This window comes from Berghia stephanieae, chromosome 6, assembly GCF_034508935.2.
Source record: "Berghia stephanieae isolate SIO BIC M18660-M18661 chromosome 6, UCSD_Bste_1.3, whole genome shotgun sequence".
Lineage (NCBI taxonomy): Eukaryota > Metazoa > Mollusca > Gastropoda > Nudibranchia > Aeolidiidae > Berghia > Berghia stephanieae.
In genome coordinates, this window is record NC_088365.1 from 58970078 (window position 1) to 58987577 (window position 17500).

Genomic DNA, 17500 nt, shown 5'->3' on the forward strand with positions numbered 1-17500 from the left:
ACATCTTTCATCAACCTTTTTTGATGATGGTGATGATGATGATGATGAGAGAGAGAGAGAGAGAGAGAGAGAGAGAGAGAGAGAGAGAGAGAGAGAGTGAATGAACTTTTATATAGCGCAATATCTGCTTAATATGCTCAGAGATATTTTCAATGGAGTTCCAATCCAACAGCGACATTTAGAATGTAGGATGCGCTAAGACAACTCTATAGATGCTGCTGATAATGATAGTGATACATAACGCCTGAACAGAACAGCGTTATAATTCGACGCGGCCTAGCTGGATCTGTCTTAAGGCAACGCTCAGTCGAGTTGTTAAAATGAAGAGAATGTTGAATTCAATGTTTGAATATAGTAAAACGATAATATAACAGATACATGCTATGGATAGATTGAATTTGACGTCATTCAGCTCTTTTTATAGCTTTTAGACCGCCACGGGCTGATAAGAGATCAATAAATTATTTCTATCAGGCTATATTATTATTATAAACGTTTAAGGTTACACATAACTTTGTGTGATGATATAAATCGTCTGAAGAGCAGAACTGGTGAATATTTTACTTACAACCATACCATCAATTAGTTCTCACAAACATCAATGCGGCTATGTGGTGTAGTAGTATGACTCTCGCCTTCGGACCGAAAGGTCCTCGGTTAGAGTCTCGAGAGGGCGCATCGTTTGAGTCCTTGGAAAAGGCTCTTTAATCACATTATCTGACCGTCTTCGGGGTGTAAAATGAGTACCTGACCGTTAACAGCGTTGTCTCTGTCCCTAAAAATAGAACCAAGAGGACGTCCCTCAAGCCTTTGTTATTGTATTTTGCCATCCGCGTTTGTGAGCGATTCTCACTAAACTGTATTACCCCGACTATAAAAGTTCATGATTCACGTTTTGTGTGTTGGTCCGTTATACTTCCGGATGGCAATGTTATGAGCTTCTTACCCAAGCGCATATTATCTATAGATATTGTATTATCGCCGGCTACGGGTCTTGTGGTATGACACTCACTTTCGGATCGGAAGGTCCTGTATATAAATATTATTTTAACAGGCGTCATGCCTCGTCCTACTACATGTTAAGTGTTTGCTGTTGACTAGGGTTTGTAAAGCGCTTTGAGCACGTTTAGTGGATATTTATTGCGCTGCTATATAAAAGCTCAATTCTTTTTTCTTTTTTTCAAGGACATCTGAAGTCACGTAAGTAGTCACAAAGGTGACTACGTGATTAGGTGATGAAATCAATTATCAACCTGTTTCGTAAAAATTCCTCAAAACGTAGACCTTGAAATCCTCTTACGTCATTACGGAGGGAATTAACCCTTAGGGGTATCTAGACTTCTGTTCAACACAGGTAGCAACTTCACGCACAATGTTTTGTTTCGATCAAACGTTTTAACATGCTTTCGTTTTTTAATTTAAAAAAAAATTTGTGCTTTTTTTCTTTCTTTCTTTCTTTCTTTCTTTCTTTCTTTCTTTCTTTCTTTCTTTCTTTCTTTCTTTCTTTTTTTTTCTTTCTATCTTTCTATCTTTCTTCTTCTTCTTCTTCTTCTTCTTCTTCTTCTTCTTCTTCTTCTTCTTCTTCTTCTTCTTCTTCTTCTTCTTCCACTTTTTCTTCTTCTTCTTCTCTCACTCTCCCCTTAAAAAAGCATTAGAGTTTATCGTTATCTCCTTCGTTTGCTTCTTAAGATATACCAACTGTGCAGAATCATTTTTTCTCTCCTGAAATATTCCATTAATTTGCTGCAGTTATTATTATATCGGTGTCTCTTACTCGTATTTTGAAATAATATTCAGCGTTGCATCTGTCGGGAAATTGTTATATAGTATAGATAGTATGCGCTTGGCTAAGAAGCTCACAATATTGCCATCCGGAAGTATAACGGACCAACACACAAAACTATGTGTAACCTTAAACGTTTATAGCCTGTTTAATACAGTTTAGTGAGAATTACTCATAAACACGGATGGAAAAAAGCAATAACAAAGGCCGGAGTGACGTCAACTTCGATCTATCTATAACTTAACAGGCGCCATGCCTGGTCCTACGTAATGTTAAGTATTTCTGTTAGAGTAGATTAGTGGATATTGCGCTAAATAAATGCTCAAGTGGTCGAGTAGTTAAGGCATTGCACTGTTATCCGGATGACCCGGGTTCGAGCCCCGCTTCAGGCACTTTCGTTTTTTTTTCCTTGAGCAAGATTATTAACCCCCAATTTGCTCACTTGGACAACATGGGTGATTCCTGTTGACATCAGACATCTTGTTTGATGAGTTATCTATATTCCTTCGTGGAATGCGTAGGAGACGATATCTTATTATGATATCGTGGCGAAAAAGGCATAACTTTAAATAACTTTAATAATATTATTAATTTGATTTCTTGTGACTGTTGTTCCTTTAACCGTGGTGGTTTTATTAACCTTTTCACGAGATGTTTCCCACCAACGATCCCAAAAGCTGTGTTGCGAAAAATAGACAATAATGTTTTTGACCTTTCGTGAAATGCATATTGTGAAAATTGTTGTGTGATGAAGTGTCAGAATTGTTAGATATATCTAATATGTACCTACATGTATGCAATAATAATAATAACGATAATGATAATGATAAAAGCATTATTATTATTATTATTATTATTATTATTATTATTATATATTATTATTATTATTATTATTATTATTATATATTATTATTATTATTATTATTATTATTATTATTATTATTATTATTATTATATTATTATTATTATTATTATTAATTATTATTATTATTATTATTATTATTATTATTATTATTATTATTATTATTATTATTATTATTATTATTATTATTATTATTATTATTATTATATTATTATTATTATTATTATTATTATTATTATTATTATTATTATTATTATTATTATTATTATTATTATTATTATTATTATTTTCATTATTATTATGTTTGTTTTCGTTGTTGTTTTTGGTATTATTATTATATTCAAAAGCTAAACATTTACGATTTTGGGTAAACCACCTTTCAAATAATGCCTCACTCCATCCAGAGTCATGCAAACGGTGGTGCTATCTGTCCTGGGCCAAGTCGAGATTTTTTTCTTTTTGACCTTCACAGCCCACGTAGCACTGACGTCTGAAAAACCCATTAAATTAAAAAAAAAAAAACCCCAGAAAACTCGCCTTTCAGATTATATGGATCGATTAAAATCTTGTCAAAAATGCTCAAACTTGGACTGTACAAGACGATTGCCATTTTCACTCTCTCCTTACCAGCCATTTTCAGGATTTTCCCCAAAACTTCACACCCAGATAACACAAAATATATTTTTTATCACTCAAACACAATAACAGTAAGTTCTTGCGATAAATAATTTCTTTAGCAAAACATGCTCTACAATACACTGTTCATTTTCTTTAAATTTTATGATGTACAAGAGAAATTTGAATAAGAAAAATTTTGGTTGTATCTTAACGAATGTGACGATTTTCCTATAGTTGGTAAGGAGAGGGTTAACGATGGGTAATTATTGAAGGGCAAGGAATTTTCAGATTCGAGAGGTTTCGACAAAAGATGAGGGTAAATCGATCGATATTTGATAGTCGAGCTTTCTGGCCCAATTTGTTCAGAGTTCGAAAAAAAACCAGAGATTGATTAATTCGGTCCTGAAGTACTAGGAGAAAGAAAGTACTTTGCACCAATGGACTTGCGACTTTTCGACAACTTGAGGGCGGGTGGTCCTTCTAGATTGATGTAATTTGAGCTTTTTTTGAAAAAATATATTATATAGCTTAATATCCACTAAACGTGCTCATAGCGCTTTACAAGAGGGTGGGGGGGGGGGGGGGGGGGAGTCCCTGACCACCAACACGTAACAGGGAGAACGAGACATGACTCCTATTAAGCGATATTACAATTTTTTTCCCGACAGTGTCAACGCTGTTAAGTGCCATGTATTTATTTTACACCTGAGTACAGTGAAATAATGTGAGTAAAGAGCCTTTTCCAAGGATTCATCTATGCGCTGAGCAAGGCTCGAACTCAGGAGCTTACGATCCGAAAGCGAGTGTCACACCACAAGACCACATCACCGCATAGACTACACGTGTTCTTCACTGATCGGTATTTGGTAGTGCGGGGCGGTCCTTGGCAAGCTTAAGGACCACGGTCCTACGGTCCTTGGGAAATGAAGACCGCAAGGACCGGTCCTAGGACCGGTCCTTTTCGACATTGAACATTCCTGAGAGACTGTTGGAAATTCGAACCGGTTTGACCTTTGAGACCGTGGGATCGTTCATTCTTGAACCGTTAAAGACCGCTACACGATGAAAACCGTGGTCTACAGGAGTAAAACACACGGAGTAGTCACACTCATTTCAAATTGTAACCTAATTAGAGAAGAGGGGTGATGCCTTCTTTATTTGCTCACCGTACTTCATTGTTACTTCGATAATTTAATAAAATTTGAAATTTATCCCCATTAACGGAGATAATGGCATCGCCCAAGGCGTTGATCGAGTTGTTCGTGGCGTTGATACACACACGCAACTCCTACCCCCCCCCCCCCCACACACACACACATTAGAGGGCAGCGAGCATTGAAGAGTAAGAGAGAGACGTGAAGTTATAATAAGAGGGGGTGGATGAGGTAATAAGAGGGGTCGATGGTGACTTTTCGCCAGATCTAACAAACTCAGCTACCCATTCATTGCTGAGTAGACAGGGATTTAGAAAAAACTCGACTGCACCCTGGATCGATCTCTGGCCCTTTGCGTATAAAGAGAGTGCTCTATCAACTGAGCTATCGGGGTCCCCAAATATTCTATTGGACTTTTTAAAATTCAGACGTTATAACTGTTTTTTTTTGGAAGGAAGAAACTAATGAAACTCATATTATTTGATTAGTAAAAACACCAAACGAAATTTTAATATAATTGTATTATTTTAAATGACAACACTGCGATAGAAAGGAGTGGTGACAAGAGATGGACAAAAGAAAACAAAAAATCGGATTTGCTACTTGCTAGGTTCGACACACACACACACTACACACACACACACACAAACACACACATCTTTAGTAGTCACATACATTTCAAACAATAACCCATTAGAGAAGAGGGGTCATGCCTTCACCATAGATCATTGTCATTGCGATCATTATGGTGTAGTAAATTTTGAAATTTACCCCGTATAATGGAATCGTCCAAGGCGTGCGCCTCCTGTTCCCCCCATCTCACACACGAAAGGGCGGTTTGCGGAGTGAAGGTTGGTGGTCGTCTGCCTGTATGGTCGTCTGTGTCGTTTAGTGTATGGCAAAGGGGGTGGGTGCGATTAATTAAGTGGGATGGGTGGTGATTGGTGGAAGATAGGCAACCGAAGGCAACGAATCGCTGGGGAAGTAGTATGCTATGGCGCGAGACCGAAGGTGATCAGACCGGTCTTCAGCGCGGCACTAGTTGAAAGGTGATAAGAAGTGAGGACCGCCGCCGGTCTTCACTATGGGACCGATCCCCGGTTCACAGCTAAAAGACCGTGGGACCGGTCCAAAGGACCGGTCCTCAGCGCGGCACTAGTATTTGGAATATAATTTCTCTCATCAAAATGGAAGAATCCAAATAAATGTGTTATTTATATCTGTGTTTAGCAGAGAAGTTGGTAGTTGTTAGGCACCGGCAACTGTGTAAACAATTTAGTGTGTTGGAGTTTCTCTCTCTCTCTCTCTCTCTCTCTCTCTCTCTCTCACTCAGTCTCTCTCTCACTCAGTCTCTCTCTCTGAGTTTGAAAATATTTTCTAGCGACGACAGGGTGACCTCGTTATAATGTGCTCACCCGTGTCAATAAGTATGCATTTTACATACGTACTTGTATATCTCTCTCTGTCCCCTTCTTTCTCTCTTTTCTCTCTCCCTCTCTCTCTCTCCCACACACACACACACACACACACACATACACACACACACACACTCTCTCTCTCCTTCTCTCTCTCTCTCTCTCTCTCTCTCTCTCTCTCTTAAGCCAACATTACATCCTGATGAGGTTGAAATAATGACGATAAAATAAGATATAGGCTTAGTATCAAATACGCTCGTGGGAATCACAACAGTCTCGTTTGTTTGTTCATTAAAAGAAAAAAAAAACATCTTCCGTCGACATGCTTTCCAAACCGGTAGTATACTAGCATGGGATAGCATACACATAGCATGCTCTCAACTAACTGACATGCTCATTCATTCACAACTCACGACAACAAGAGACAAGCATTCACGATCAAATTAATCAGGCCTCTACATCATCACTCCGTTATAAAGGACGGGCGGACGGACGGACGACCTTTTGACAAGGAAAACGGGCCGAATGAAAGACAAGAGTTTTATGCCTGGCCCCGACAGGGGAAAGAATGAATGAAAGAGTGAATTGAAATCCGACATGAATGAGATGGCGTTAGGGAAGCCAAGTCAAAAGTGACTCAAAATTGAGTGGCATTTGCTTGGGTAAATGAGTGATGCCTATTCTATTATCACTGTGCTGTTAGAGGATGACTAATTCGTACTAGTCACCCCTGTCGTTTCAATACCAATCTCCCTCTACAAAAGCGTAGCCATCCCTCGTCTCTGTCTTCCGCCTGCCTTCTCTGAAATTGAAGGATGAATAACATGGTTTTTAAATGTTATCACCTTCAATACCCATATTCCCCATTATCTATAAATCCAACGACCCATCCATCCATCCAGCCATCTATCCATCTTTCTATCCATCCATCCACCCATCTATCCATCCATCCATCCATCCATCCATTCACCCACCCATCTATCCATCTTTCTATCGTTCTATCTATTTCGTGTGACGCTGTTGTGAGATCTTTTAGACTGGTCGGCTATTTAAAGCATCCTAAATTATATTAATTTTCTCGTATTTCTATCTATCTATCTATCTATCTATCTATCTATCTATCTATCTATCTATCTATCTATCTATCTATCTATCTAATCTATCTATCTATCTATCTATCTATCTATCTATCTATCTATCTACTATCTATCTATCTATTATCTATCTATCTATCTATCTATCTATCTATCTATCTATCTATCTATCTATCTATCTATCTATCTATCTACCCCTGTCTCTCTTTTTCTCTCTGAATTTATATAAATATTTTTTTTAACAAGCTGTTTACAGTATGATTTATGTCTAAATCCTTCTTAAAATATGTTGAGTGAAGTGCAATAAATAGCGCCATAGACACGTAACACTGGAACGAACACCTTGAGAAACAAACCTCATGATGACAGAATAACATAGAGACTTACTCATTCATGTCTCGTATACTTTGGCCCTTGTTACACAAAAACATCAACTGTTTTACGAAAACACAGGGGTTTGCTTGTCGTTTTAGACCTGTTATTTAACGCTTTTCTTGAAATCGTATCTTGATATTTAGATCCCGAGTTGTTTATTAAATGAGTCAATGGGTCTCTTTAGGTTAGACGAAAGTAAAGGCGACGTAGTGGGAACTAATCGACCAGCCGCATTATGTCTTTGGCCCTTTTCAAACACAAGACTCACTTAAATAAATATTACTTTTACTTCATTAATCTCCGTGCTAACCAAGTCAAAACGAGATTGATAGTGCGGCTATGTGGTCTAGTGGTATGACACTCGCTTTCGGATCGGAAGGTCCTGGGTTCGAGCCTCGCGCTCGGCGCATAGTTGAGTCCTTGGAAAAGACTCTTTACTCACATTCTCTCACCGTAAAATGAGTACCTGACCGAAAACAGCGTTGTCTTTGTCCGAAAAATTGTAATATCGCCTAACAGGTGTCATGTCCCGTCCTACATGTTAAATGTTGCTGTTGACCACGGACCCCTTGTAAAGCGCTTTGAGCACTTTTAGTGGATATTGCGCTATATAAATGCTCTTTTTTATTTTTTTTTTTTTATTGTCGTTTTTAGACAGCCGTTATAATGGTTAGCGCTCAATGAATTATATCAATCAGACTGTGGTTACAAATAGTTTTGTGTGTTGGTCCGTTATATTTCCGGATGGCAATGTTATGAGCGTCTTAGCCAAGGGCATACTATTATATAAACCGATTTTTAAAATGAAACTAAATAGAACTTTTTAAAAAAGTCACCTCACTTGCGCACATAAAAAGTCGTAAAACATTGGAAAATCATTGCTGAATTTTCCTAACGGTGTGGATTTTCTTCAGCCCAATCTGTCCCTATCTACATACACTCAGATCAGAAATTGACATTGTCTATATTGACATAGCCCCGTGTGTGTTTAGAAATAAAAATCAGGAAAGTTCTATGAATCATCAACGGGCAATCAAGCCATTTGTTCTCCTATTTCGTTACGAGGATTTTTCAAGGAAGGATTCAATAGTTTATTTTAGGCCATCCTTCCTTGGCCAATAATCATATCGTGTCTGAACAAATTATTCGAACATTTACAGTAATAAAAGGAATACTATTCTTTAAGTGATCATTTTTTTTACATTTTACACCTGAGTACGGTGAGAGAATGTGAGTAAAGAGCCTTTTCCGAGGACTCAACTATGCGCCGAGCGCGAGACTCGAACCCAGGACCATCCGATCCGAAAGCGAGTGTCATACCACTAGACACATAACCAACAATAAAGACCTGACTGACGTCAATTTCGTTTCCTCTTTACTCTTTTTGCGTTCAATACCCTTTACAAGATTGCATTCATTGCATAATAGCATGCACCCCCCTGTGATTGAGTTTGGTTTTTGCTACGTTTCAGCACCTTGTGTCTTTATTTTTTATCTGTTTACTTAGCACATCTTTTTGTTATTCTTACGTTCTCCCTCTCACTCAGACGACTGTTGCACTCTCAATGTGGGGGTGAAGATTGTTTGTGTTAGGTAACCAAACAGATAATACGATGTAATATGACGAAAAAGACTTTATTTTTCTCCATTTTGGCGTGTTAAAATTAATTTAAAAACCAATCAATTGATAATAATACCCTCCACAATTAAAATGTTTAAAACTAGGGAGTTTTTTGAAGTGGCATGAAACGTCTAACATATTTTGAAAACTTCTGGATCATTTGAATCGAACGATATTGGAGTTCAATTTTCTGGCCAAAATAATAAGAAAAATATATTTCGTCGGAGTAGAATATAGCGATATAGATATACGACCTGATCGAAAGATGAAGAGGTTGATGAGTCACAGGTGAAGACTTTGATATTTCTGATTTTCAACACTCACTGTCCTCATCAAACATAGGGGCCGTCTTTGTAGGCAAAATGTCTCTCATGTCTCCAAAAAGGACTTACAGCCTAAAGACTGTATTCAATATTTCAAAAGGCTTAGAAAGGCATTTCAAAGAGAACTTGTGAATAAAAAGTGTTTTTTTGTGCATGCTGTTATAGGGTTTTTTCCCCCCGTCATCGAGTCTTTATAACTAAGTATTTTGTAGAAAAATACCCCTGAGAATCCCCCAAGTCTTTGACGTCAGTGATGTACGTAGCGCTTTGGAATTTATGTCATTTTTGAGCACACATATTTTGATGGTTTATGTAAAAAAAAAAAAACAACAAAAACCCACAATATAAAAGAAAACAAGGATCAGAAAGAACAAAAACAAACAAACATTTGAATTGATAAGTCAGCAATTTAAAATTTAAAACTGCTTGATTAAACACAAACTGACTTGATGACCGGTGTACCAAAATTATTTTCGTAGTTCATTCATTATTCAATCATTCATCAAACATAATTGGTGACATTTTGACAAGGCCAATTCACTTTTTATCACTTTTCATAATATTATTATTATTATTGCAACCTAACTACAAATGTATAAGAGTACATCTACCATTTGTTATCATGATGGTTGCTTTCGAGTTTAATTATATTATATCTGATCTTTGTTATTTTTGCATTTGCTGTTGTTATATCAAGTCTCTTTTCTCTCTTAACAGAATTGCAGCTTGAAAATATAAAACCCCGGTTACCAGAAAAAGGATCAATTATTCAACAAACTATAATTGACTCCGAGGACAAAAATGGAGTCCTGATGAACTCAAAATCAGCCGCAAATTCAGCTGCGTCTTCGCTCCCATTTTCAGATGAACCCAGCGTTTCCAAAAGAACCAAAGATGAGGGTGGACGTATATTATTATCCAATCCATCACTGAAAACCGGTGAAAGCGTTAAATCTTCATCAACAACTTCATCCGATATAGATTTATCAGAATCAAAATCTGTTCACCAGCATCCATTGACAAACTATGAATCTCAATCAAAACACACGCCATCTCGTGTTGGTTTCGACACCATTTACAAGCTACACCGATTCGAACCTGAGGTGTACAAATATACCACTGAGTCGTCCGAGTCAGAGGAAACAAGTAATGTTGACTCCACTGAAGGAGCCTCATCGAGCAACGATGAAAGCTCAGAGAGCAACAGCGATAATGAAAATAATAGCAGCAGCAGCAGCAGCGGCAGGAGTGGAGGTGATGATTTCACCGACAACCAAAACAGCAACAACAACAACAACCAGTTGCCTCTTCTGCTAAACCTGGGAGCACCCGAATTCTTTCAGGAGAATCTCACGTTAGTTTTGGAGCCTATCTCGGAGTTCCTAAGCCCAGGATTCGTGATCCAGAGAGTCCAGGGAAATAGTTCGTGGCTGGAGGAGTTTCACGAGGACCATTTGGATTGTTATTTTTCTGGCTTCGTCCTTGGACACAGGACAAGCTCCAACGTGGCCATTAGTCTATGCGACGGAGCGGTAAGTGGATTTATGATTTGTTGGAATATTTAGAACGTGGTCTCTTCTTCTTCTTCTTCTTCTTCTTCTTCTTCTTCTTCTTCTTCTTCTTCTTCTTCTTCTTCTTCTTCTTCTTCTTCTTTACTCCTACTACAATGACTACTACTACTACTACTACTACTACTACTACTACTACTACTACTACTACTACTACTACTACTACTACTACAACTGCTACTATTACTACAACTACTTCTATTACTACTACTACTAATCCTACAACAACAACAACAACAACTACTACTACTACTACTACTACTACTACTACTACTACTACTACTATTACTACTACTTCTACTACTACTACTACTACTACTACTACTACTACTACTACTACTACTACTACTACCACAACCACCACCACCACCACCGCTACTACTATCATTACAACTATTAATCCATCCCATTCTTTCCCATACTATCCTTTCTATTCTCGAACCCCCGATCTTATCATCACCCTCCTACCCCCCCCCCCCCACCTCTCCTCCTTTCAATTCTCTCACACTACAATAACCTTCACAATCTTATCAACTCTAATCCCATGCAACACAAGACTTATTATTCTCTTACATAATCACACTCATTCCTCTCCCATATTAACCAAGAAAAAAACCCAAACAAAACAAAAAACAAACAAGCAAACGAAGCAAGATAACCAATCAAAATCGCCATCAGCAGTCTAATGATTCATATTCCACTACCTGTCTCATAGCTCATCAAACGTTGACCTCATCTTGACCAGTCAAGCATGATGCCGCCACTGCATAACTGTCCATCCCAATCTTCATCTCAGCCGATATTTTTCGGACTATATTTACCCTGCAGTTCTATCAATGCTATGCGTTTAGATAAAATATTCACAACATCCGCCGGCCGGATATAATGTACCACTACAACCGTGAACCATAGTCTGTTAAATATAATTTAGTGAGAGCCAATCATTAAAATGGATGTATAAAAACAATAACAAACAGCTGCGTGGCGTCAATTCCGTTCCTTCTATACTTATTTTCCTAAGTGTTCTGGACCATTCTGTCGTGTATTGTCAAAACACGGTATTTTTCACTGTGGCCAGAAGAATTTGAACTTGTGATTAATTGTCTCAAAACGGCATTTTGCAGGAATGAACCTCATAATTAAATCTGAACTCCAAGTTGCATTTTTAACATTTGAACTATCGAGTGCTTTTATCCTTGAGAGAATGTCTTGTGCCTTTAGAAAAAGTAGTCCATAGGATGTTTTGTGCTTTAAAAAAATACTCCTTCAGAATCATTAGGCAAATGGAGCTGGAGTTTATCCCTGGTTTGTAACTGTGAAATGGACAATAGCAACTGCTCGTTAAGATGTTTTCAATATATGATCACTATATAGCATATTTCCACAGACTTACCATGATCAATGCGCTTCACAAAATTTCTATATTTTCCCAGGAGGCTTCATGGAACCATACTTCCACTCCATCAGTACTAATCGCCTGTTAGGTGTCCTTTCTGTACTAAAAAATTTACAGTGTCCGTCACTACATTTATATAACCAAATACTCATTCTCACTTGAGTCGAATAGGGTGTAGCGTGTAAAGTGCCAAACTCAAGTCACCCATCCGGCAACTCACAGACAACGCTTAAGCACTGCTTCACTTTTTCACACACTAAAACTGCCCTAGCTAAAATGAAAAAAAAGTGTATTGTCAGTGTTAGGCATCTTAAGAGTTCGCAAAATCTTTCTTATCTCAAATACAAAATCTATAATATTTTTTCTCTTCTTTTTCTCTCTTATTTATTCACATCATTTTTTCCATGATTTTAGACCGAAGATACACCATTTATAATGATCTGTTCGGGTTATTATTCAATTATTTTCCGAGGAGGCCTTTTGGAACCATATCTCCATTCCATACAGAACTAATCGTCTGTTAGGTGTCATTTTTGTACCAACACTTTTCCAGTGTCCGTCACTACATGTATATAACCAGATACTCAAAGTCAACGCTTAGCACTGCTTCACTTTTTCACATACTAAAAGTGCCTTGGCAAAAATGAAAAAAAAAATGTGTATTGTCAATGTTAGGCATCTCTGAGTTCGCAAAATCTTTCTTATCTTAAATATAAAATCTATAATATTTTTCTCTTCTTCTTCTCTCTTATTTATTCACATCATTTTTATCCATGATTTTAGACCAAGGATACATCAAGGATAATGATCTGTTTGGGTTAGTAGACCGTTTGTTATGTGGTTTGTGGGCATCTGCATCGTATCAGCAACAAAGGTTATCCATTATGATGTTTATGATCGCCTTTGTCTTCGAGGGTTACCAAGGCATATTTTCCGTCCAGATTGATGTCTGTGATAAGAACCAGTGCTATTATCTCGATAGTTAACTATGTTAAAAAGGCCGCTGGGAGACGATGTGGTTTGAAAATATTAGCTACTGAATTTGTGTTTTAGGAATATATATTTTTTTAGTATTATTAATTAGAAAAAGAAGAAGGGTGGGTTAAAGCGAAATTTGGAATGGAATATGGAGAGAGAGAGAGAGAGAGAGAGAGAGAGAGAGAGAGAGAGAGAGAGAGAGAGAGAGAGAGGGGGATGATAATGAAAGAGATAGATAGATAGATAGATAGATAGATAGAGAGAGAGAGAGATGGAGAGAGAGAGAGAGAGAGAGAGAGAGAGAGAGAGAGAGAGAGAGAGAGACAGAGAGGGAGGGAGAAAATGGGAGCGACGAGGAAAGTTATTTATCTAAAATTGGAATCAGAGAAAGAGAGAGAAAGTTAGGGACACAATCAGATAAAGATACATCTATCTGTAACTACATCATTCAACAAGCATTTCTCTCAACCATAATCCCCAACATTTAGATCTTCTAAAAGCAAAAGAACCTTAACCATCATGAAATCCATACAACCAGGCCCCCCTCGCACTCCCCTCTTCACAACCCCCCCCCCCCCACCACCACCACTTCTGCCAGAAACAAAACGTAACAAAACACATCATTATCATTTCGAAGTCTGTCGACTTCCTTCCTCTATGATAATATCAATTCCATATTTCGCGAACGGAATGACTTTTTGAAGTGATGAAAACTGCTGAATAGGTGTTTATTATTGTGGTCAAATATGCCTCAGAGACCGAATAATATTGGGAGAAAATAAAAACAGAAGAAAAAAAATCAAAACAAAACAGGAAGTAAAGATTGAAACATATTATAAGACAGAAAGGTAAATACAGTCACGTCCTAATAACCCGACGTCGAACCGTTCATTTACCAAAAAACTGATTTGTCCGGATTATCGAACATTCGGATAAATGGTGGATTCTTTAATAAAATCAGAGGAAACAAAGCGTAACAAACAAAAACAAACAAACAAAGACAGCATTTCTAAAAAAACAAACAAATTAACAATGCCCAAACCAACATATAAACAAAGGACGCAAAAATCAAGATTAAAAACCACTAACCAAAAGAAATAAATTAAACAAAACAACACCCCCCCCCCCCCCACACACACACACAATAAATATCAACAACAAAAAACAAATTCAAACAAACACAATCACTGAGCTTATATATGTAGCACAATATCCACTTCGTGGGCTCATAGCATTTTACAAGGGGGGTCCCAAACCAACATCAACAGTGTCAACACGAAGGACGAAACATCCTTCCAACTGACATGGCGGATGGAACCATCATCACAAAATGTTCATTTTAAATACAGCCTATTGGCCTCTCAAACTAGGGTTTGATCTCTCACAACCAGACCTGGATCAGATCTTACCGTTTTCCCCACAACAACGATGCGATCCCAAGACTCAATGAAAATCTCTCTTGGTGAAAAGTCTAGATTGCTATGAGATAGACATATTAGGGATAGGAGTAAAAACCTGCCAAGTCTCTGGAGATGCTCTATATAAAGTACAAGTTTCATAATTTAACCCATTGGTTTATTTATTTAATTATTTTATTTATTTACGCATTTTCTATATTCTTTTATTAATTTTTGTATGAATTGCTAGAACATCCGCATTAAAGAGATCCGGTTTATTGAAAGTCGACTGTATGAATGGAATCATCCATAATAAACATGTTTTATAATATTCTTATATTTCAGTTTTTATTTTTTAATGAAGAGAAATAGCAGGATAGTGTGTTAGACATCAGAAACCCCGCCGGCCGGCCACCGTTCTGGTGGTGTTATAAGTTTTGTTTACGTTTCCCACTCGGAGGAAAACAGAAAATGGCCGGGAGGGGAGGTAAGCCGTCTATTAGAGCGTCTCTGTACATAACGATAGTTAAGGAAAACGGGGAAAAAACATACTCATGTGGATAAGTATATGAAGAAAGGAAGAAAAAGAAAATTAAAAAGTGAAATAAATAAGAAAAATATATTTAAAAAAAAACAGACTAGAGCTTTTATATAGCGCAATATCCACTAAATGTGCTCAATGCGCTTTACAAAGGGTCCCTGACCAACAGCAACACGTAACATGAAGAACGAGACATGACGCCTGTTAGGCGATATGGCAATTTTTTTCCGACAGAGACAACGCTGTTAACAGCCAGGTACTCATTTTACACCTGAGTACGGTGAGAGAATGTGAGTAAAGAGTCTTTTCCAAGAACTCAACTATGCGCCGAGCTAGGCTCGAACCCAGGACCTTCCGATCCGAAAGCGAGTGTCATACCACAAGACCACATATCCGCTCAAAGTGGAATAAATAAGAAAAATAGAATTATGGTGGTTTTTTGAAATTTATTTTTTACATTTTTTTTCTTCTTTTTTTTTTTTAATAAGCCGTGAGACCGATTGCTTCAAAGACAGGAAGGAAACCCGGTACAAACGCCCACTGGATACTCGGATCAACATGTAGAACGTTGATACCTTATTTTTTCTTTCTGTCTTTCCTCATTAACTCACTCAATCCTAGAGATTTTTGCTGCTTTTCAAAATGGGAAAAAAGGTATTAAAACTGATCATGTAGGATAGATAGTTTTATTCAACTATCATTAACATGTAAAGATTTAAAAAAAAAACCCATTAATTTAGCTTTGATACTATCTACGCCTATAATTTGTCTCAGAAAAATGTAATAAATAGGCATGGGGTAAAAGTAAAACAGGGTAAACTACGGATATAGTCGGTGTTAGGGCTGAGTGAGTTAACGTAATGTGGGGTTGAGTATTTGGTCTAATATCAATGGGGGTGAAAAGAACTGACGTCCTATTCAGAGTGCAGATAGCAATTTACATAACGTTGTATAAGGTACATGTATAAAAATTAAAGAAAGAAAAATCCTGTTATTCACCCAAACGGAAAATAGTCTTAGGGTTTATTTCGACCTCCCCCCCCCCCCCCCCCCCCACACCTCCTTATGCAAAAGACCGAATATCTTCTTTTTTATTTTCCAATTTTTTAGTCTATGTGTCTTAAAATGCGCATGGTTACATCATAAACTGCCAAAATTAGTACATTTACGCTAAATTCAGCAAATACGTTCAAACCCCCCCCCCCCCCCTCCTCCCAATGCAAAAGACCGAATATCTTCTTTTTTATTTTCAATTTTTTTTTAGTCTAGTCTATCCGTCGTAAAATGCGCATGGTTACATCATAAGACTGCCGCATTTAGTACATTCACGCTAAATTAAGCAAATACGTTAACTGGAGAAGAAAGCCAACGTGACAAACGTGATTTGCGACCACAAAATTTTTAATTGATACCAACCAAGACTAACGGGAGATAATCCATTCGATTTGTGAATGTAACCATGGTACACTGGGGGGCAATTAAAATTATGGATTGTAGTCTTAACCAGTAAACTGCCACAGCCTGGAAAACCACCGAAAAACATGTATTTAAAAAAATTGGCCAGAAAACTTGTCCTTCAAATATCGATCGATTTAAACGACCTCATCTTGAAAAAAAAAACAACCCAAAATCCCTCTCAAACCTGGGCTTTGATTTCGCGAATATTTAACCGAATTCCCAGATTTGAGAATGTTTTTGCCAAGATGAGGGTCATTTAAATCAATCGATATTCGAAGGACGAGTTTTCTGACCAAATATTTAAAATACGTGTTTTTCCAGAGTACGGCAGTTTACTGTGTTAAAGATTTCCCTTGGTTTATTATGGTCGCTGCTGCTGTATGAATAGGTGATTAGGATTAGACGCCACAAGGCCGGATGACGACATTGATCTTGAAAATCCGACGGGTTGAATCGATCGTGGTTTGTTTCATTCGAAGAATATAATAATGAATGATAATGTTATAATAATATTATTATCAATATAATACCATTTTTAGTCTAAGGTTTTATTACTCTCGGTTTTTTTTTTTTTTGTTTATTTGTTTGTTGTTGTTTTGTTTATATTGATCCTTGTGTGGATGGATTAGTCGATTGTCTTGATTGAAATGATGCTGGCGATGGTTTTGGTGATGGTGATGGTTGTCACTGTTTAGTAGAAATGATGAGGATGATGATGTTGATAAAGCTGGTGATAATGCTGCTGTTAAAGTATAAATGAATACTGATTAAAGACGAAAACGACAAGTAAAGAGAAAATGATCATTGCTTAAAGTAAGCCGAATTCCATAGAATTTGTTACCGATCCATAAATCTTCAACCGGTAGTGTTTATGTGAACTGTTTCTATCAATAACGAGTGGAATGCACTGTTCCGTG

At 37.3% G+C, this 17500-nt stretch overlaps 1 protein-coding gene across 1 annotated transcript in view; it reads left to right on the forward strand.

Annotated features, from left to right (window-relative positions):
* The window catches only part of LOC144975555 (A disintegrin and metalloproteinase with thrombospondin motifs 9-like), a 343710-nt gene that overhangs the window by 47926 nt on the left and 278284 nt on the right, over positions 1-17500 (forward strand). Inside the window, exon 2 of the mRNA XM_078919717.1 lies at positions 9963-10777. Coding sequence (XP_078775843.1) covers positions 9963-10777 — 815 coding nt within the window. The remainder of the gene's footprint in view (positions 1-9962; positions 10778-17500) is intronic.